A 22,897-nucleotide genomic window follows, 5' to 3' on the forward strand; every position below is an offset into this window, starting at 1 on the left:
GACCCGGCCACAAATTGGAGCTCAACGAAGTGGCTTATCACGTGGACATCTTATAGCAGCCAAAATTACTCTAAAACGCGCCTGTTTCAAAATGTAGAGGGAAAAGCCGGAGAAATATCCACGCGACCACGAGAAACATGCAAATATACCGCAGGCGTCGGGATTGAACCCACATCCTCCTGTATACCAGGCGAGGTAGTTAACATCTCGCACCGCGGTGAGATGGTAACTACCTACGACGCCGACACACGGCCTGTTCTTCAAAACACATTCCTGCTGCGGAGGGAGCTGCTAGGAACGTTGGGTTGCTCGGTCAATGGCCAGGGTCAACGGCGGCGTGGTGTATTCCGCAAATATGCCCGACTGTGAGGGCGGGCACAAGCCGGCGTGAGTAGGTTAGACGTTGAGTTTTATAAGGGCACCACGGGGTGACCAGCCCCTCTCCACCCAGCCCCTCCCTGCACGACGGACACAATAATCCCCTGTGGGCTGGTGTAACCAGGAGGTTCCTACCACGGGATATTTAACGGTCACTGAAGCAGACGGCCCGTGTTCATGGACCAATACACCCGCAGTCTTATCCATTTTACGACTCGGCACACACCACAAGCAGACCACAAGTCCATGGACTGGACTGCACATCTCTGTGCGTTGGTGGGGGAGCGAGGCGGGGGGGGGGGTGTAACGTTGAGACTCGAATATTTTACCCCCGAGTAATATCAACCACAATGGCTTGCACAATGGATTAACGACTCACCAGTCGGGTAAATGCAGAAGTGGAAATTTGTAAGTGGTTGTGACGTGGTGTGTGATATGCCACTCGCATACCTGTCAACCCCTTATCGGTGCCCTAACTTATTACAGACAAATTCGGACCTTATTGGTCACCCCATGGCCCTTATAAATATCAACGTTTATCCTACAAAGTCACATCACAAGGGAGAATCCCAAAAACAAATAGACAATCACCACTACTACGGGGCCGTCCATAAATGACGTCACACGCCTAGGGGGGGGAGGGGGGGTCAGACATTTGTGACGGGGTTTGAGAAATGTGACGTCACATGAAAATGTGCAACTTTAAATAAACCTTAACAATAGAATTGTTATAACAACACTCATTTTGATTAATTTTCAATTTTAACTATTTGATTATTTAAATTTACAAAGGTCACTTTTTATTTATTTCATGAAGGAGCATTTTGCTTCTCCATCAGAGAATGCAGAAGCATACATTTTGTATTTTTTTTTAATGATTGTTATTAAACATTTAGATTTAAATGATTCTACCAGGGCTTTTCATTCTATGGAATGAATATATGATTGTTATAATTGTACTCTCCATTTTGCTTCGTTCTACTATGAAGTTTCAAGTATTGTTTCTAGTTATAATTACTTTTAATATTTTATAATTATAAGAGAATTTCAATATAATATTCTGAACATCTGCAGTTTTAGTTAGACGTTGAATATTTCCAAGTGAATTTTATGCTAAATTTCAGCTTTCCAACGCCTCCTTTTTAATACATGTTTTCTCCTACAACATCAGAGTGCAGCGCCACATTAAATACGCACTACAATGACAATAGTTTAAAGTGATTGGAAGCATGTTTTATTTTCAAAATGGAAATATGGTTTTGGGGGCGGGGGCAGAGCTTTGTGACGTCATATTTGAGGGGGGGGGGGGGGTCCAAAATCGTCCAAAATCGAGTGATATCATTTATGGACGGCCACCAATTCCGTTCACAAAATCGACACTGGCGACAGGGCAGGCTGGTAGAATGCTGCCACCTAGCGCTGAATCACGCCCCATGCCTCGCTACATGGGGCATTGTGCGATGTTGGCCATGATGTATGTCCAGCACTCTGAACTTCTTTCGCACCGTACGTAGCCAACCGTGCTAATCGGAGGTGCGATTAATGGGGCAATAGGTGTCGGCTTATTTGCGTGTCAGCCTATTAGCCTATTATCCCATTACTTGGGTCACAAATGAAGATAGCTCCGCTGTTAGTCCACAGGCCAAAGCAGATGTTGGTACCATTATAAAGTAACACCGATTGATTTTGTATGGCTAAATAATCGTAAAATAGTGTGACATTCCACGTACGTAGCAAAACCGTGCTAATCATCAACCGTGCGAGCCAACATCGCCATCCATGACAAATCCACTGCTGGATGAAGGCCTCCCACAAATTGTCGCCACTTCTCGCCAACCCTGATAGGGACTGAATCGTCTCTGTAGCGCCTGCACGCAGTGCCGCCTTATCCTAGTAGCAAAAGTAGCTACATAGATACTACTACATGTAGTAGTAGCTACTACATGTAGTAGCTGCTACTACATGTAGTAGCAGCTACTAATACATATTCTACAGGCCCCGCACGTTCAAGGGCCCCGCGCTTCATGCTTTCAAGCTATCAATTCCGGTTCAGTGATTCTGCACTTGCTTTATTACTATAGTATTATACCGCCTTCAACTTTTATGAACGACTTGGTGTTTAAGGTGATCGATTTGTCGTATTATCTGGCCGTATTGCAAATAAAAAATACAATTACTTTACTATGCAAGTAAAACAATGTGTGTTTTTAATATATACGTGTTTTTTTATTTTATTTAGAGCCCCTTTATGACATCATGCTACAGGCCCCGCACTGGCTTCATCATGCATCACAAGCTGATTTCGCTGCTCCATCTCTCCCCCTGGGCGGCCTTTCTCTCTCTCTCTCACACGTGCCACCTGGCCTCGGTAATGTTACTAATAGATGCCAGCTCGGGTCACAAGATGAAGAAGCCATCTCCGCTGTTAAGGCCATGGCCCTGTGCGGGTATCGGTGCAATTCTAACGTAATCCCGATTGATTTTGCGTGGCTGAATAACGGTGAGACGATGTTGACATTCCGCTTATTTCACGCGGTTATCGCACGATTCGCCCTTATTGGCCCCATAAAGAAACTGGAACCACCGGCGTGGCGGTCATGCGCGTGTCACGCGTTCGGTCTGGAGCTTCATGAACCGCGTGGATGGTGGAGGAGGAGGAGGAGTGGGCCCGCTGGCTCAGAGGCTGCTGAGTGGACGTCGCATTCGAGCGCTGCACTACGAAGCCGATGACCCGAGTTCGATTCCTGGCCACGGCTAAAACCAGTGGGTGAGTGACAGCTGAACCGGTAATGCCCACTCACCCCCCCCTACCACTCGCCACTCCTTTCACCGATCCACACTAACCCAGTGTGGCGAAGTATGGTCAGGCGAACACCGCGTGACCGACACGGCGTGGCTGCGAGGCCTTCACTAGCGAAAGGGTATCAATTATTCTCCCAGAGGAGTGTATGTACTTGTTACGGCGAGGCTGTGTTGGGAAGGTTGGGGCGCTTGGTGTGGCTTCGAGTGTGGGAGGGATAGAGGGAGTGTGGGAGGGAGCGAGAGCGATGGAGTGTGGGAGGGTTGGAGGGAGGTAACGGGGCATAGACGGGTGGAGAGAAATTGTAAAGCTGCTTTCATCTCTCACTCCCACCCAACCCCAGCACACACACACATCTCATACACACACACACATCTCATACACACACACATCACATACACACCCACATAACACACACACACACCAAATACCACCATTCCTCCCCACCCACGTATCCAATAGCGTTGGCTGGTGGCTCCGTTTTAAAATAAAAAGCTGACCCGGGGCTCCGTTCTTCCTCCTTGCGCGCCACTTCCCGAGCGCCAGGAGCAGGCTGGTTAGCGCTCCTCCTCGTTCTGCGCCGCCACGCCAGACGCCATGGGCTGTTCTCACAGCACACGCGTGCATCACAGCAACGGGAGACCCAGAGCCGCTCCGTCGGCTCTCAGAGCGTGGCTCCCATCACGGGGTAAGGCGTCCAGTGCAAGCCGCTTTCTCAAATCTACTGCCGGATGAAGGCCAACTGCCAACGCCGTGTCGCGCGGATGTGCGGTTGTTTTTGCCATGCCCCGCCACTCTGCTCGGTGCCGTGGCTAGGAGATGTTAACTACCTCGCCTGGTATGCAGGAGGTCGCGGGTTCGATCCCGATCCTGATGACGCCTGCTGTGTATTTGGAGTTTGCGTGTCTCTCTCATCTCATCATCATCATCATCACGGTGGCTAGGTGATGTTAACTACCTCGCCTGGTATACATGAGGTCGCGGGTTCGATCCCGATCCTGACGCCTGCTGTATATTTTGAGTTTGCCTGTCTTTCTCTCATCATCATCATCATCAAGGTGGCTAGGGGGTGTTAACTACCTCGCCTGGTATACAGGAGGTCGCGGGTTCGATCTTGACGCCGACGTCTGTATGTTTGCGTGTTCTCTGCGTACCGATGTTAAACTGCGTACGAACGTAGACAGAAAACGGTCCCCATCATAGTGTAAACAAATTAATTTTGGGTATCCGTTAAAAAAAAATTCGCTTGAAATTGTTTTGATCGACTTTAGCGTCGCACTCCATGCCAGGCGAATTATCTGGTGACAGGTAATCCTGATTGTACGCGTTTAGCACGAGATTGACGTTCAGCCATGTGGCACTTTAGCCTGAGAGCCGCCCGATGAGTTGAACTCGATTAACCTCCAGGCGTAATTGTTCGGAATGATTTTTGCATAGCCTTAAGCATTGGCTGTACAGATGCCAACATTAAACGTTAACATATATATTGGAATACACTTCGGATTTGGATGTAGGCATTACATTATTGGAAAATGAAGCATATTTTACTCACACTACCTCTCCGACCTCTTTTATGTGCTGTGACAAAGGCTCTTAGCCCAAAACGTCGCCTATTTTTTTTTCAAGGCTGACGTGTTGCGTTATGTTTTGCAAATGTGTTCTATAAAGAGAAAGAGTCCGTAGGCATTGGAAAAGAGGAAACTGTTCTAGCCCGGACTTGAACGTGGGCAGGGAGTGGACAGCATGGATGGTAGTTCGAGAATACTGGAGGCAGCAGAGGCCAAATTGCAACTTTCCTACTGAATGAAGATTTTTTTTTCCAATCAGAATGATTTTCGGTTCTGATTTTTGAAACTTGGGTTCGTTCATAATCTCAGCGTTGATCGTCATAATCATTGTCACGCTGCATTCTGAAATTGCGATGCTGCCCATTTATGTCCCAGCTACGATATTGTGTGATCGTTCAAGTGAGGGGGGGGGGGGGGGGTCTGTTTCGTTTAGGGAATAGAGTTTAGGGTTTGGGCTGGAGTTGGGCAGAGGTTAATTTTTCACTCGTAAAATTCCAGAACGATGCTAGAGTGGCTCGTCGTAGTACGGATTTTCGGTGTAAGGCACTACGACTAAAGCACCAGATACACCAATCCATAATAATCCTATATTGTGCCGTGGATTTCGACTGTCTTGCAAACAGATTCATGACAAGCATGAGGACAAACTAAGTCGAGATGGATGTGAATATCTGTCCGGACAGTTCCGCAGGAAGTTCAGCGCTAGAATTCGGGTTCGGGCAGCTCAGAGGCGACATCGCAAGAGCCGAATTCACGTTCAAGGATCACACGGATTTCTTCTCTGTCGCCTGCTGCTCGCAAAGTTGACTGGCGTGTCTCACCTCCTCTGGACGCGGTGGAGCTCCAGCAACACCCTGGTGGAGAGAGGCAGTGGTTGTCCCAAATCGGGACATTGCTTTGGAACGTTTCATACTTTTACAGGCATAGACTTGGCCGTGCTCGTTCCCTCCCGGTTAGCACGGTTGGCTACGTGCGGTTCGAATGATGTTCAACATACATCCATACACTATGAGACCTCCTTTACCAGTGGCAAAAAATATAGTAGTAGGTTTTTACCCTTTACACTGGTACAAAACTGACACCTTTATACAAGGCATCATGTTTGTAATAACTACACCTTTTGGTGTCATCTGGTCCAACACCAATGGAGACTCGGCTCTAAGGAAAGCTGTCTCGGGTGTGGACCAATCAACTTCAAGGACAGTGCATATTATTATCATTATCAGAGTTGTTTCTTTTTGTTTGCATTTTGACTACTTGTGTTGTAGTTATTGCAAACATGATGCCTTGTATAAACGTGTCAGTTTTGTACCAGTTTAAAGGATATAAACCTACTACTATACATCCATACATTTTTCGGTGTCAAAGTTCAGCTTCCTAGATATGCACTCGAGCGAGCGAGCGAGTGTGCGTGCATGAACGATGGGGGCGATTTGGGTTATCGTCGTGTTTGTAAGCCTCGCTTGAGATTCCCACTCGGGGACTTTCACTCCGCCCTTTGCCTGACACGCAGAGGCGAGGGTTTGTAGAGTGCTCTCTGCATCGCTCTCTGCGTCTACAAAAGCTTGTAGCGGTCGGGTTTACACGTCGGCTTTCGCGACCAATACCAATGCATAATACAGGTTGTTTTGGGTTAGATCGGGGTTTTACGCGATCAAACCCGATCTAACCCCCCCTAAAAAACAGGTTTCGGTGCCAAAGTTCAGCTTCCTGGATATGTACTCGAGCGAGATAAGAGCGTGTTGTGTGTTTGTGTGTGTGAATGATGCGGCCGATTTGGGTTATCGTCGTGTTGCTTGATATTCACACCTGGGGACCTTCGCGTTTTACGTGATCTAACCCGATCTAACCCCCCCTCCCCCCAAAAACCTGTATTATGGTTGTAGCGTTGGCGTTGCAGAGTCTATTACAGTGCCGACGTATCCCGTTTGGAGTGCCCGTTAACGTACGTGATCAAATTCCTGTCGATTAAGATAACATTTGTGTTAATCGTTGATATTTCATTTAAAAAATGTTATTTTATTTAATGCAGGAAAGGCTCACTTTGTCAGGATAGTTCGACGTTGGGGTATTTGTCGAATAGCACCTCCGATTAGCACGGCTGGCTACGTACGGTGCGAAAGAAGTTCAAATGTACGTACAAACAATGGATATTTGGCCTCGTGTTGGAGAAAACCAGGGAAAACGTGACTGACACTCAACACTGCCACCACATGCCGTTTGAAAACAATCGGCTACAATTGCATATTTAATGTTGCGAGCCATTCCACGGCAGCATCCGGGGTAGTAGCTGAGTGGAGTAGCCTGCTTGTTCCACCACACCACGCGTGCTGTACTGGGGTAGCTGAGTGGAGTAGCCTGCTTGTTCCATCAGAACACGCGTGCTGTACTGGGGTAGCTGAGTGGAGTAGCATGCTTGTTCCATCAAAACACGCGTGCTGTACTGGGGTAGCTGAGTGGAGTAGCCTGCTTGTTCCATCAAAACACGCGTGCTGTACTGGGGTAGCTGAGTGGAGTAGCCTGCTTGTTCCATCAGAACACGCGTGCTGTACTGGGGTAGCTGAGTGGAGTAGCATGCTTGTTCCATCAAAACACGCGTGCTGTACTGGGGTAGCTGAGTGGAGTAGCATGCTTGTTCCATCAAAACACGCGTGCTGTACTGGGGTAGCTGAGTGGAGTAGCCTGCTTGTTCCATCAGAACACGCGTGCTGTACTGGGGTAGCTGAGTGGAGTAGCCTGCTTGTTCCATCAAAACACGCGTGCTGTACTGGGGTAGCTGAGTGGAGTAGCCTGCTTGTTCCATCAAAACACGCGTGCTGTACTGGGGTAGCTGAGTGGAGTAGCATGCTTGTTCCATCAAAACACGCGTGCTGTACTGGGGTAGCTGAGTGGAGTAGCCTGCTTGTTCCATCAGAACACGCGTGCTGTACTGGGGTAGCTGAGTGGAGTAGCATGCTTGTTCCATCAAAACACGCGTGCTGTACTGGGGTAGCTGAGTGGAGTAGCCTGCTTGTTCCATCAGAACACGCGTGCTGTACTGGGGTAGCTGAGTGGAGTAGCCTGCTTGTCCCATCAGAACACGCGTGCTGTACTGGGGTAGCTGAGTGGAGTAGCCTGCTTGTCCCATCAGAACACGCGTGCTGTACTGGGGTAGCTGAGTGGAGTAGCATGCTTGTTCCATCAAAACACGCGTGCTGTACTGGGGTAGCTGAGTGGAGTAGCCTGCTTGTTCCATCAGAACAGGCGTGGTTGTACTGGGGTAGCTGAGTGGAGAAGCCCGCTTGTTCCATCAGAACAGGCGTGTTGTACTGGGGTAGCTGAGTGGAGGAGCCTGCTTGTTCCATCAGAACACGCGTGGTTGTATTGGGGCAGTCATCAGTGACACACACCAGATGACTTTAACCTAAACAGACTTTTGAAGCAAGTGCTGTTAGCGAGCACCTATGAAGGCCGACACGGCACACAAGGGGGTGGGTGGCCAGCACCACGCCCGACCGCCTTTGTCTCCCCAGTGGCGATGTTTACACACCGCACCAGGATACTCATTTGAGGCTGAGTCAACCTAGGGGAGTCCCAGGACCGGTTCAGAAAATCGTCACCGGGTGTTGGCCGTGAGCGAGAATCGAACCCGGGTCTCCAGGTTGGTAGCGCAGCGTAGCGCTAACCGCTACACCACCGCTCCCCGCGTGGGAGACGGCGATCTGCCTGCGCAGTGCCCCCAGTCGCCATGGGATGCTCATTGCTGACCGCCCCCAGCCCACTGCACCCCCCACGATCAGACACATTCTGGCTTCTCGCTCGCCGCGCTCTGCGTAACTCGAGCGAATGGGTGGTGGGGGGGTGGCGCTGACTTGGCACAAAGAGCGGCGGCTCGACCAGAACCCCCCCCCCCACCCCCCCACTGTGTTCTCTCAGTCGCGGTAGAGAGAGAGGGGGGGGGGTCGCATTAAGAGCCTCTCCACGATTGCATTAATCGCTTCATCCACTTCCACGCGTGCTGCCCCTCGCCCCCCCCCCAGCACCACCAACTCCCCCACCCCCCATCTCTTTCCTGCGCCCTCCACTAACTTACAGCGAGCGGTGGCCCAGCGTTGTTGTGCCGAGCATCTGGGAGCAACGAATTAAATCCACCCCGCCACCGGCACCACCACCACCACCACCGTCCCAAACACGCGGCACAATTGCAGGGAGGCGCTGCATGAGCGTTGTGGTTCGCACCGCACCGGGCGTGCAAATCCAGATGATCGCCGGTTCGATCTCCCAGCGCGGCAGTGGGTGAGAGTTGCTTGAATCTCCCCCCCCCCCCCCAACACACACCCCTGCCCAGTCTACAAGGTGGCCCTCGTTCCGTGCGGGTTCGGTTTGTGCGGCTGTCGCGCTGTGCGTGCTGCGGCTGAACTGTTTGTACCCAACATGCGGCACACGGTGCGAGCTGAGTTCACTCTGCACGCGGCTACGTGGTCGGACGTGGGACAACAGTGTGTGCTGTGTGTGTACTGTGTGTGTGTACTGTGTGTGTGTACTGTGTGTGTGTACTGTGTGTGTACACTGTGTGTGTGCACTGTGTGCGTGCTGTGTGTGTACTGTGTGCGTACTCTGTGTGTACTGTGTGTGTACTGTGTGTGTACTGCGTGTGTACTGCGTGCGCGTGCTGTGTGTGTTACTACTGGCCGAGAATAATTAGAGAATCTATCGAAGTTGAAAGATATAAAAAAATATTTTAACCGTTCGGATAGCTACCGACTTAGTGCTGCATGGAAGCGAATCATCAAATAAAACATTGTTTTAATGCATGCCTATACAGGCCACCATACTTCAATAGGCATTACCGTTGGTACGGCGATTCTAGTACACACAATGGACAGGAAGGACAAGATCAAAGGGCTCGCATAATGCACATGCATCATGTGCGTTGACTCATTAATCCCCCCCCCCCACTTTGCGCCAGAGCGCAGAAGCGTGGTCACCACATCTACGCCTCTATATAAGGAACGAAACAGGTGGACTTCTCCACAAATCTGGCTGTCGCCTGATGAAGTTGGTTGTAATTACTGGCGAAACGTCGTACTCGGATTGTAAATGTTGTGGCTTGGCTCTCCAACATAGAACCGGTGTTGCTGTACTAGTGACGAATTGGCCACGTTCTGTTTACGTGACAACCCTTACTAGTTGGCTGTGTCGGGTGGTGGCGGGTTTTAACGACACATTTATATATTTACGCGATCTAACCCACAATGTTTTGTGGACGAACAATCCATTTGTCTACGCTAGGGGCGGGGAACCTTTTTTCTGCCAAGGGCCATTTGGATATTTATAACATCGTTTGCGGGCCATACACAATTATCAACTTAAAAATGTGCCTGTTATATTTGGTCAAACATTTAATTAACTCACCCCTAATGCGATGGCTGGAACTGCTTCTCTTTGGTGAGGCGTGTGATGTTAGCTGGTATCGATGTTGCTACTCGCAACTGCTTTTCCAGGTGTGCTCCTAGATTTATTGAATTTCGAGTCCTGCCTGTGGTTGCCTTGGCAGGGCCACACCAAATGATTTCTCGGGCCTCATACGGCCCGCGGGCCGGACGTCCCCCACCCCTGGTCTACACTGACCTCTCTTCTGCCCACAAGGTCACAAGTGCATAGCGCTTGCTTGACACACGGCGGTGGCCCATCCAACCACTCTCCGGGCTCAACCCCGCTTAGCACCCCGAAATCTGACGTGCACGCGTATCACGTCGGCACACGTATTTCAATATATATAGATAGCAAAGACAAAGATCCCCCCTATAGCCTTAACAGGCTGGCGGGGAAAGTGCTGTTAGCGAGCACCTATAGGCTGAAACGGGACACCACGCCCGACCGCCTTTGTCTCCCCAGTGCCGATGTTTGCACACCATACCAGGTACTAATTTGAGGCTGAGTCAACCTAGGGGAGGCCCAGGATCGATTTAGATAATCGTCACTGGCGTTCGCCGTGAGCGGGAATCGAACTTGGGCCACCGTTTTCGCAGCGCAGCGTGCTAAACACTACACCACCTCATCCCTAAAACATCGATGTGACCTCACTGACGCCGCGTCTCTTGCAATGCGCACGCCCGCAGATCTGTTGACGGAACGCCCGCGCGAAGAGGACCTCGACCTCGAATCGACCGAGTCCAAAGTGACACAACAAGAACAACAACAACGACGACCCGGCCCGGGCGAGACCCTGGCGGACGTTTGCGCGGCCGATTCCGAGACGGACGGATCGCCGCCACTGCGGCCGCTGCCGCCGCCGCTGCCCTCGTCGGGACTCGTTGACCCCGCAGGCGCCGAGCCTCGCTCCTCCGCGGGTGCCGACGGTCGCTCGTCCGCCGGGGACGACGACGACGACGCGAACCTTCGCTCGGACGCGGCGACACGCGACGTCGCGCAGCCCACGTCGGCGGAGGACCTCTGCGACGTTCCCGACCGGGGCTGTCCGCTCCCCGTGGGTCGCTCCCGAAGTTTGTCGGACGACCCGCCGCTGCCGGGGTTCGTGGCGGGCGACGGGACTCCGCGGGCAGGGCTCGCGCAGAGCGGAGGGAACGCGGAGTCGAGCGAGGCGGACCCCCCGGCCGACGCGGAGAGCCTGGCAGGAGCGGCGGCGGATTCGTCTTCGTTGATGTGCGTGGGAGACGGGGCCGCTCGCGGAGACGCGGCCGACGGGGTCGAGGCGCGAGAGGGCCACGTGCCGGAGACGGCCACGCCGGGTCTCCCCGTGGACACGGCGCCGGAGGAGTCTCGGGAGGAGGCAGAGACTGCTACGGGCGTCTGTCCAGACTCTTCGTCGGAGGGCAACTGAGAGCATTGTTGAGTCACAATTGTCGAGTTTGGCGACGGACGTTTGTCGTTTCGATCACGGCGCAAGAAGCCCGAAAGCAGCGCAGGGGCGAAGTGATTCGCCAGAATTACAACTTCCAAATTGTAGGATTTTTTTTTCATAGGGACATGAACCCATACGGACAGTGGGAAAACTCGTCGAAACGAGCGATTGGTTGGCAGATGGCTGAATTTCAATATTTTCCAATCAATGAATGACCACACTGCATTATATGAGGGCGTTTGTTTGTCCATCGATCCGATTTTTTAATCGAGGAGCTAAAACCAGCCCCAAGCACGTGCCGCCCTACGCAAAAATCCACCCGGAATCATAATATTTATTCATACTGGAGGAATCCGATGAGCTATAAAGCTTTTTTCACACGTGTCCAGGAGGGCCACGTGGCCAGCGCATTACATGGGGAGACAGCACCACGGCTGCCACTCCATCTCGTTTCCCCTCCACACTCGTCGGCCACGATAAATCCACTGCTGGGATGAAGGCCTCCCCCACGCCGTCTCTGACGAGCACTGCGACGTAGCAATGCACCGGCGCGCTCCATCTCTCCACGGTGGACGTACCCTCGGACGCGTTCCAATCCTCGGCTGCCACGCTTCCATTGTTGTTGTTGTTCATGCACCATTCGCCACCATCCATTCTTGCGACGAAGAATTGTATACAAACAATAATTTCACACGTGCCTTTTTATTACCTATGTGTGTACTGTATATATGTTGAACTTCTTTCGCACCGTACGTAGCCAACCGCGCTGATCGGAGGTGGTCAGTGCTGGTTGGTGGAGGGCCCAGGACAAGATCAGACATCGCTTGCCACGTGGCAACACGACCACGTGCTAATCAGACTAAACACAAAAAGTAGTTCAATCTACGTACGGTGAAGCATCTGCTACTTATGGTTGCGAAATACGTTCGGCATATATATAAAGTGTCCACTTCGTGTGCACGTGAAAGGGTGCTCACAGCATGTCCCGATTATTGGGCTGTGGTAGACATGCACGTGCACCTCCAATGAGCACCGTTGGCTACGTACGGTGCGAAAGAAGTTCAACATGCGCACTTACGCAGCCTGTGCGGTCTTAGTCGGGCGTTTCGTGGGATCCTACCCAGTCCAATGCCTGATTCACAAGTTGTGTTTGGCCAAGCGCAGGGAACCACACGCAAGCGCAACATTTAAATGGCACTCGGTGCATTGAGGAGGATCCTGCTGATGTAGAATGTGTAGCGTGTGTGTGTCGCGTGTGTGTGTCGCGTGTGTGTGTGTCGCGTGAGTGTGTGTCGTGTGTGTGTGTAGCGTGTGTGTGTGTCGTGTGTAGCGTGTGTATGTAGCGTGTGTGTGTGTCGTGTGTAGCGTGTGTGTGTATAGCGTGTGTGTGTGTGTGTAGCGTGTGTGTGTCGCGTGTGTGTAGTGAGTGTGTGTAGTGAGTGTGTGTAGTGTGTATGTAGCGTGTGTGTGTAGTATGTGTCGTGTGTGTGTGTAGCGTGTGTGAGTGTGTGTAGTGTGTGTGTGTGGTGTGTGTCGCGTGTGTGGCGTGTGTGTGTGTCGTGTGTGTGTAGCGTGTGTGTGTAGTATGTGTCGTGTGTGTTTGGTGAGAACTCAACCAAGGTAGTGTAGCGGTTCGCGTGCTTCGCTTCGAACTCGACGATTATCTGAACCGGACTTGGACATCCCCTAGGTCGACTCTGCCTCAAATGAGTACCTGGTGTGGTGTGTATTAAACATCGCCACTGGGAAGATAAAGGCGGCCAGGCGCGGTATTGGACACCCACCCCCTCGTGTGCCTTGCCAGACTTAATAGGTGCTCGCTAACAGCACTTGACCCACTAGTCTGTGAAGGCTATATGGGGGATCTTTGTCTTTGATGAGAACTCATGGCAAGTAAGGCAGCAACAAGGATGAGTAATCATGTTCACTGTGAAGAAGGCTGCCAATGCGATGCCTTTAAACAAAGCTGGAACACTGCATTTTAGTTTGTAGTGGCCCAGTGTATAGGATGTTGGATGTATAATATCATACGTGATGAGTTGCATTATTATTGTTTAGTTTTTGCAAACAAAAATATATCACGCATTTATATCAGAGTGCTTGTTAGTGATCTGATTGCGCCTTAGGCCTATAGTATGACAAAAATAACGGAGCCCAAATATTTTTTCTGAACTACAATCCTAAGTCACGGTTTTTGTTTGGCTCGGGTCAAAAGGTCATAGGTTGCACATAGCATCGTACGCACTACCACCGGTTCCTGGTTCGCGCCGCGACTCAACTCCGCACGATGAGAGCTACTGAATTAAAATCTACGACAGATATTACTCCAAGTGCCGTGACTGACGGAACGACTCGTCGACGGACAACGGGAAGTTTCTCGCAATGCGTGTGACAGCGCTGTAAAGTGAGCGCCCTCCATTCACCGCCGGATGACGGCCCGTACGCGGCACCGAACGCATAAATAAATGGTGGCAGTAAATAAATAAATAGCGGCTTGAACGCCTTGCTCATGGCAGGGGCCACGACCGATCATTCATCCGGGCCCAATCCATCCATTATTCACCAGAAGCCACTCGGCCCTGAAACCGACAGATGCGTGGGGTTAGTGGCTTCACGTGAAACCACGGACGGAAAATAAATAACTCGACGCGTCCGTTTTGCAAAAAAAGACTAATTTGAAGAAGCAAAAAGAAAACCCACGCGCCGATATTCTTTGGGTCTTTCGGTAAAGTCACGTAGATGGTTCAAAGTAGTTTTTTGTTATTTTTTCTTATTTTCTTTGAACCATCTATTTGACTTTACCGAAAAACCCAAAGAATATGAATTCCTGCGGTCGCGAAAGCTTTAAGTCAACATTTCCACGCGCACGATTCCATGGAAAAACTTCAATTTTGCAACGTGGCCAGCAGCAACAGCAACAGCAGCAAAGTCAGCCTTTGGCCAAACACCGGAGGGAAATTCTAAAGCAACAAATTCGCGAACCCGTCAAGGCGGCCGCCTCGGCCGTACGGCGGCAAAGTTTTCTCAACCGCTTCGCTGCTCAAGTGGCGAGCCGACAGCGTCAAGTGGGCTGTGTGCGTCTGTAGGCGGGCTATTTGGGGCGAGTGGAGAGAGAAGGGGAAGAGGTTAGTGGGGGGAGGTCTCATATTCACTCTCAAGACTCTCGCATCAAGCGGCGACCTGGAAGAGGACCGGTCAGGCGTTACAATGAGAATAATAGAGACGGGGGGACTCGATGGAAAGTTGCGTGGGCTTTTATTCCTGTTATTTACATGCAATTTTTGTTTTCAAAAGGCAATTGGTTTCGTTTGTTCGCGTTACACGCACCACAAGGGAAACACAAAACGCTCCTCCGCGGTTGCGATGCCCTGTGCGATTTTTTTGGAAACGATCGCGTAGACGTCCTCGCAGCCGGTGAGGCCGTTTTCGATGGCTTTTTAGCGTCGCGCTCCCCAAGTTGAAGTGAATTGTTTGGCTCGCCGATTTCGGCGATCGTATATACCACTTGACACACTCCTCTCGAGATGGCACTTTATTGAAGACACGCTCGCTTGACATCAGGCGGAGACCCCCACTGCAACAGCCCCGAGTCTCCCGTGCATCTTACTTTTATATCACTACGAGGCCACGCCTCCCTTCTCGAACCTTCTTGCTGCCTCTGGACGCTCGCTCCACCGGCAGACTCCACCGTCCTCTTCCGTCGCCTGTCCACGCTCCCTTCTCGAACATTCCCGTAGCCACCAGTCCCTTCGCACTCACAGCTGACTCCCCTGTCATTACCTCCCGTGGCCACCAGTCCCTTCGCACTCACAGCTGACTCCCCTGTCATTACCTCCCGTGGTCACCAGTCCCTTCGCACTCACAACTGACTCCCCTGTCATTACCTCCCGTGGCCACTAGTCCTTTCGCACTGCAGGCTGACTCCCCTGTCATTACCTGCCGTGGCCACTAGTCCACTCACACCGCGTGTAGACTCGACTGTCATTACACGTGTGAGGGTTTATTTAACACGCTAGAGTCTGTGATGCTAAGCTGGTCTGGTCGGCCTCCACGATCGCAAAGGGCGCCACAGTGGCGAGATCTTAACTACCTTCGCCTGGTATACAGGAGGTCGTGGGTTCGATACCGACCCTGCTGTGTAATTGGAGTTTGTATTTTCTCCCTGTCCTCCGGTCCCCCCCCCCCCCCCCCCACATGTCGAAACGTGCGTTGAGAGGATTTGGCTGCTGCTGTACGATTCCACGCGATAAGCCACTTCGTAGAGCTATCATTTGTGGCCAGGTCGCTTCTGAAAATAGAGCTACACAGCTCAGTGGGCCTTACCTGGTTAAAATATAAAAAACAGTTAAATAGCAAGTGACATGAACAGCGCAGTTAGTACAGCGGCACGTGCCGAGATAATTAATTCTTGGACAGTTTTTTTCTGAGCTTCGACGAATAGTCCTTAGGGGACTGTTCAGAAAAGCCTCAAACGCCGTCCGCGAAATCAAAGCGCGTGGGGTAAGACGGCGTGTAGATGCCACGCCATAACTACACTCGGTCACGCTGCAGCCTTGCTGCATTGCTTCGAGGGTGAATTTACAATCGCCACGCATGACGGTGTTTCTGCGATGACGCGTGGAGTTCGAGTATTCGGATTAATTACGCCGGTCGCACCCAGCGACTGGCCAGTACTAAAACTGAAACTCTCCAAAAGTGCAACTCGGCATTGCGGTCCCGATCACCCTTTGGCCGAATTCTCGTGTCAGATTCAGTTCATTTACGATGCCGATTATGATGTGAATTTAATGTCGCCTGTAAACAGACACGTGCGCGTGTGTGTGCGTTTGTGTATCGAGCGCGTCAAAAATGTACATTTGATAAAGTTTAACTATTCTTAGTGTCTTAGTTATTTTTTTAACTGATAAAGCGACGAAAACTTGATCAATACAAACACAGGTGGTGTACGTCCGCCAGCGTCTATATAGTGAATGTTTCTACACTTTAACGCTTTGCTGTTTTTATCACAGTTTGCACAATAATTTTAACAAGTACTTATTTAATAATAAAATTGACCGATTGGATTGCAATGGCAGCATTTGAACGTGCGTGTGTGTGTATTTACTTGTACTAGCAGTGGTTAGCGCATTGCGCTACGATCCCGGCTAACCGCGTTCGATTCACGCTCATGACCAACATCCGAACCGGTCAAGGGCTTCGCTAGGTCGATTCTGCGTTAAGTCAGTACATTTCCCAGTGCGGTATGGAAACGTCAGCATTGAGGAGACAAAGCAAGCCGGGCGTGCTACTGGCTAACCCACTCACCTACCTAGTGTGCCGCGCGGGCCTTAAAAGGTTGCTCGCTAACAGCCACTCGCCTCAACAGTCTGGTTATCAAGGTCATCGAGTGGATCTTCGTCTTGTATTTACGAGTTCCCGTGGCTTCGGGCGTTCTCTCGCGACGTGAGCGTCGTCCTCTTTAAAACTAAAATTTACCTGGAAAATGGAGCAAATCGGACGAAAAAACTGATTTCATATTTCGATTACGGCTTGCACGAGTGGCCATCATTCATCATCCAGGCGCTTCGGGGCTACGTTGTGGGCAGTAGGCGGCAGTGCCGCAAAATCCAATCTAACGATGATTGTTCTGCACTGGCCGGCGTGGTGAGAAGCATGGCCAAATGTATCGCACGGCTCTTAAGGCGCGGGGAGGGCCCTCGTCCAGCGGCGGATCTCAACAAAACGCTGCTGTGCACGGACAACTGCGCATGCCGCTGCTGTCAACGATATCGCCCACATCGCGTGCTTTTTTCAGATGCGGCCGTCTGGAACGCTCTCTCCTCCCGATACTAGGAAGCCGCTGGAGCTATAGCACGTTCAAAGCATCTCGATTGTAAACTCGTGTCTTTTAGAACTCCTTTTTGTGATGAAGTGTCGTGTCCTTACCTCTCGCCCCATCCCACACCTCCGATTAGCACGGTTGGCAACGTACGGTGCGAAAGAAGTTCTACATACGTACATACAACATCTTTGGCGTACGGGAAGCTGCGGCATGGCAAGGTAGGTGCCCGTTGATATCCCTTAGGGCGTTGCGCTGTGAAAAAAAAACATAATCCTATCAGCGGCGCAAAGTCCTCCGCTCGTGAATGTCTGCGCCGTTGAGTGTCCGACTCCAGACAAGTCGTGGCACGTCTCCCAGTGCCCCCCACTGCCCCAGCGCTCGTAGAGCCGAACAAATCCTCCTTGAGAGATTTGAGAAACGGGAGCAGAGTTAATTTTTTCAATGGGCGAGAAAATTTCGTGAAGTCATGTCGCCATTCGTCGGTGCTCTCGAACTGTGCCGGATTGGGGTTTAAGAGGGAGGCCTTGAGGCTAATAAGGAGGGAAGGGCTCAAGTATGTGTGTATTACATATTGCAAAAAGACGTGTTAAGTCATCAAACATGTATTTATTTTCTTGGTTCTTTCGGTAAAGTCACGTAAAAGGGAAATAATAAAAGAATAAAAATAAAACATAATAATATAATATAATAATATAATGAAATATAATAATATAATTATTTCCCTTCTACGTGACTTTAAGATGAATCCCTGCAGTCACGAAAGCTTTAAATTGAAATTTAATGTATTTATTTACCCATGGTGAACTTATTTCGCGCTGTGCGTAGCCAGCCCGTGCTAAGCGGAGGTGCGAGGCATAAATTAAACGCAAAATGAAATGCAGCACTGAAAAAAGTAGTTTTCAATCCATGTAAAATTGTACTAAATGTATTCGGGGAAAGGTACATTTCAGTCATCGAACATAAATCACTCGGTACACTCACACCTTCAAACAATTAAAAAAAATCCTGAGCTTTCGCTGTGGCAAAGTCATCGTAACCCAAAGACGTAAAGAACCATTCCCGACGTCCCGCGCCTTCCGGTCACTCAGCTGTGACTTCGACGTGAAATTGAGGGCCCTAAAGGAGGGGCCTCGAAAATATGAGGGCCTTAGGGTGAATCCGGCCCTGCTCTCGAGATAGCATCGGGTAACTCAGCTGGGCTCTCATGAGGCCCTCTCCGCCTGGCTAGCAGATCGCCTCTACATTGGAATTTAGCGCCTGAACGTATTGCCAAAGGCAAGAATAAGATAGAATCGGCATTTATTGTTGATGTTGTGAAACAAGCCTGGCTCTGCCGATAAGTTGGGCTAAACGAACCAGAACTTGCCTAAAACAAATGTTGCTGGTGAAAACTAATAAATAATATTGCCAATGGCCCACCACATTAGTGTTGCTCAATCATTTGGTTCAGCCCCCCCCCCCCCCCAATCAAGACCACTCGTCTATTATCACTCTCTCTGGTCCCTCGATGTATGTGCTATGAAGAAGAGCCATTGTCCAAAACGTTGCCTATGATGTTTTTTTAAGGGCCACAGTGTGATCGTCGAATGTATTGGGAGTTTTCTTTATTTCATTCCGGAGTGGAGAGGCGTAAGTTGGGCGTGACTTCTCTTGTCCCAGTGGCTCGTTGCATTGGACCTTCACGTCCTATTCTGGGTGCGCTTTGTCAACGCCCGTAGGCGTGGCTTGACTCTGCTCTTTGGGGACACCTTGTAAAAAAAAGTCACACCCTCCCCCCCAGCATTTCAGGAGCGGCTGTGCTTTAGCATCAGCAACTCGGCGTTCGTGTCGAGCGAGCAGCGGAACCGGTCAGAGCACGTTCCGCTCATTCGGGGCGAATTCGCGGTAGGTCCACGTGGGCATTGACCTGCGGGGTGTGGTTTCATGCGCCACCCTGTAGCAACCACCACTACGATCATCATCATCAGAACAATGATCACCACCTACCTCTACTAATACCATCATCGTCATCTACACCACTACTATTACCACCACCACGATCATCATCAGAACAATCATCACCACCTACCGCTGCTAATACCATCATCGTTATCTACACCACTACTATTACCACCACTACGATCATCATCATCATCAGAACAATCACCTACCTCTACTAATACCATCATCGTTATCTACACCACTACTATTACCACTACTATTATCACTACTATTACCACCACTACGATCATCATCATCAGAAATCATCACCACCTATCTCTACTAATACCATCATCGTTATCTACACCACTACTATTACCACCACTACGATCATCATCATTTGCACCGCCGCCACTTCCACGGTTATCGCCACCACCGCCATCCCCACCAATCGCCGTTATCGACATCGCCAGTGGTAACACCACTGACACTGACGATACCAGCCCCGCTCACTGAGCACCAGGTAAGAGGCCAATGAGTTGCAAAGTACATCAATTCTAGAAACATCGTCTGTGCACACATTTGCAAAATCACGCTGTCAATTAAAATGCTCCTTACTAAATAAGTAAAACAGAAAGACCTGCAATAACACATGGAGAAAGGCTGATTTTATCGTAACAAGTTGTAGTGGCACACCGAGCCATGAACCCGACAACGTGGGTTCGATTGCAGCCGCATTGACCAGCGTGGTCAAGTATGGTCAAAGAGCCCCCATGAAGAGTGGCGTCAGCATTGAAAGACTCATGGATAGAGAATGCACGTATCGAAGCGTATATGAAAACGTGTGTAACAGAGCAAAAAACACGAGATTAATGTCCCGTTCATTGTCAAACAATGAGCGCAGACTTCTCGATTTATGAACTCGTATAATTGTCCTCGCTTGTTTCATAACACTCCCACGGTGTCGAATTGGAACGTAGTGCTCCTTTCATTCCCGCGGAGGTCAACGCGAACGCAATACACATCTCAGGCTTCACGGGTGAAACTCTGTTTTGCACTCGCAAATAAATATGCGCTCTGTATTCATTCATTCAGTGGGATGATTGTGGCCTCGTGAATCTGATTGCACGTTGCTCCTCCGTGTTAAAACTATTCACCAGGCAAGGTCCACTTGAGCAATATCGCTCTTTTTTTCCTTCCTTTTCAGAAGCGACCTGGCCACAAATGGTAACTCAACAATTTATAGCGGCCAAATAATTTAAACGCACGTTGGTTCTAAATGTGGAGGAGGTGGGGGGGGGGGAACAGAGGACCTGGAGAAAAATCCACCCGACCACGGAAAGAGAAGACATGCAAATTACAAATATACAACAGGCGTCAGTCGGGATCAAACCCATGACCTCCTGGCGAGGTAGTTAACATCTCGCCACCGCACCGCTGGACTCACAATGCAAAGGTATCGTGGGATCGATCTCCAGGTGCGGCAGTTAAAGCAATGGGCACGTTTCTTAAATCTTTCATCTCCCCCCCCCCCCACGCCTGTGTCCACCCAGCAGTATAACTAAATCCTGTTACGCCAGTGGTTCGTAACCGGGAGAACGCGGATTCCTGGAGAAACGTGGCGATTTCCCAGGGGGCTACGCGCGCGGTGGTTTATAATTGCGTGAAATGATCTCGTGCATTCGAGTCGTTGGTGAATAATCACTTGCGAATTTGCCAACATAAAACAACTACGATACAGCTTAAATCCATATGGTAACCTATAACGATATAAAAATATATTAAACAAAAACCTTTCTGAACTCATTAATCATAAACAATTCGGTTTCCAAGAGTAATAGGCGAGCGTGAACAAATGACGTCACGCGTAAGTTTTTTTTAATTCGCTTGTTACAATATTGATGTTCACTATTCGTACATTGATCTTCTCAGAACCATGGCTGGGTCATGCGAGGGGGTGGTGGTGAGTCACGGTAGCCACGGAGAGCTGAGCACCACCGCTGTGGGAAGAGTAGACCAAAACAGTGTGAGGGCCTTCCAGCAGCAGTGGCGGCGTGAGCAGGGCAGTTGACGGGTTTGACCTATAACCGTTGCCCTTTAACACACATCACAGATGGTCAGTTTTCCACTTATCAACAGACACATTTTAGCGCTCTTATCGTCGTGTAAATATCACAGTCATGATCATACTTTAGAACCCGTTGTCAATCCACTGCTGGATGAAGGCCTCCTTATTTGCCCGTAGCTCATCGTGCTGGCCGTATGTCAATCTTCTTTCGCACCGTACGTAGCCAACCGTGCTGATCGAAAGTGGTCAGTGCTGGTTGGTGAAGGGATGGCCCAGGATAAGGTCAGCCATCGCTTGCCACACGGCAACACGACCGTGCAGCAAATAGATTTTCACAAAACGTAACAGAATTAGGATGAAGAAAATACATTAAATGCGAGTTTTCCCAATTAGCCAGCATCCCAGTCTGGGTGTTCAGTGAATTATAAAAATCGCTTCTCAAAAAACATTTGCACGCGTGCATTTAACGGGGCACCCATTTGGCAATCCACTGCCATACTTCACCACGCTGGTCAGTGTGGGTCGGTGAAGGTAGGCAACGTGGGAGCACAGAAGTACTGTACAATGGATAGTTGCGCACCGCCCCCCACTTTCTACCACGTAGGCCCGCAGCCGATGACAACCTGTTTAACACGTGGGATTTCGCGAAAAATATCAAGGTGTTTTGGGTTGCATCGTGTAAATGTGTGTTGTTAAATCCCGACGGTTAAAGGTTGTATATATATAAATATATACAACCTTTATTTTATATAACAACCTGTTGTGCATGGTAGCCACCCATCAAAAGCTGAGCATGCTCCATCCCGACAAGCTTCACGAGATCGGAGGAGATAGATGCCGGGTGATTTAAACATAAACAGATTTCTATGACGCATTCAAAACAAAACCAGTGGCATTTCATGGTTAAACAGCTGACAGCAGCAGCAGCGGGGGATGGTGCGGCATGACATTTGAGAGGCATAGGGACGCTACTGGCGGCTAGCCACACGCCCAAGCTCTCAGGAACCACGAGGGCACTTGACCGTGACGTGGCCACGACATTTGTGCTCCCACGAGAATGGGGGGGGGGGGGGGGGAGAGGTTCGTGCTTTCGGGCCTGCGCCCAGCGCGTCTCAACTCTTCACGGAGTCGGTACGGCCTTTGCGTGGCTGTGCCGTTGTATCGCTCTCCCGTCGTTGCACCGCTGGAGTTTTAATTCGTCCCCGAAGTCCGATGCTTCGATCTACGTTTCTTCCGGGAGCTTCCCCGATTCAGGCCCACGAAGACACACCCAGCTCGTGGATGGATACGTCACGCCGTGCGGTTCGATCCCGACCCCGACTCCTGCCGTATATAGTGGAGTTTGCACGTCTCTCTCGCTGCCCGTGGTTGCGTGGTTTTTTTCTCCACGTCTTCCGGGACTTCCCCCTCCACAACTGAGAATCAACATCAAGCGTTGAGAGCATTTGGCTGCAATCAATGTCCACGTGATGCCACTTCGTTGAGCCATCATGTGGCC

The 22,897-nt window shown here is 50.3% G+C and overlaps 1 protein-coding gene across 2 annotated transcripts; it reads left to right on the plus strand.

Annotated features, from left to right (window-relative positions):
* Window positions 1–2,918: 2,918 nt before the first annotated feature.
* Window positions 2,919–16,639, plus strand: LOC133344187 (uncharacterized). 2 transcript variants are annotated; one of them, XM_061554213.1, is made up of 3 exons: window positions 2,919–3,145; window positions 3,725–3,866; window positions 10,848–16,639. In XM_061554213.1, exons 2-3 carry the CDS (start codon window positions 3,776–3,778, stop codon window positions 11,567–11,569), a joined length of 813 nt encoding a protein of 270 aa, XP_061410197.1. In that variant the 5' UTR covers window positions 2,919–3,145; window positions 3,725–3,775; the 3' UTR covers window positions 11,570–16,639. The 2 variants fall into 2 exon arrangements, with proteins under 2 accessions (XP_061410197.1, XP_061410198.1); XM_061554214.1 differs by lacking the exons at window positions 2,919–3,145; window positions 3,725–3,866 and adding an exon at window positions 3,959–4,016.
* The last annotated feature ends 6,258 nt before the right edge of the window (window positions 16,640–22,897 follow it).

The sequence above is a fragment of the Lethenteron reissneri genome, chromosome 19, assembly GCF_015708825.2.
Source record: "Lethenteron reissneri isolate LAM-NWPU_2019-01 chromosome 19, ASM1570882v1, whole genome shotgun sequence".
Classification (NCBI taxonomy): Eukaryota; Metazoa; Chordata; class Hyperoartia; order Petromyzontiformes; family Petromyzontidae; genus Lethenteron; species Lethenteron reissneri.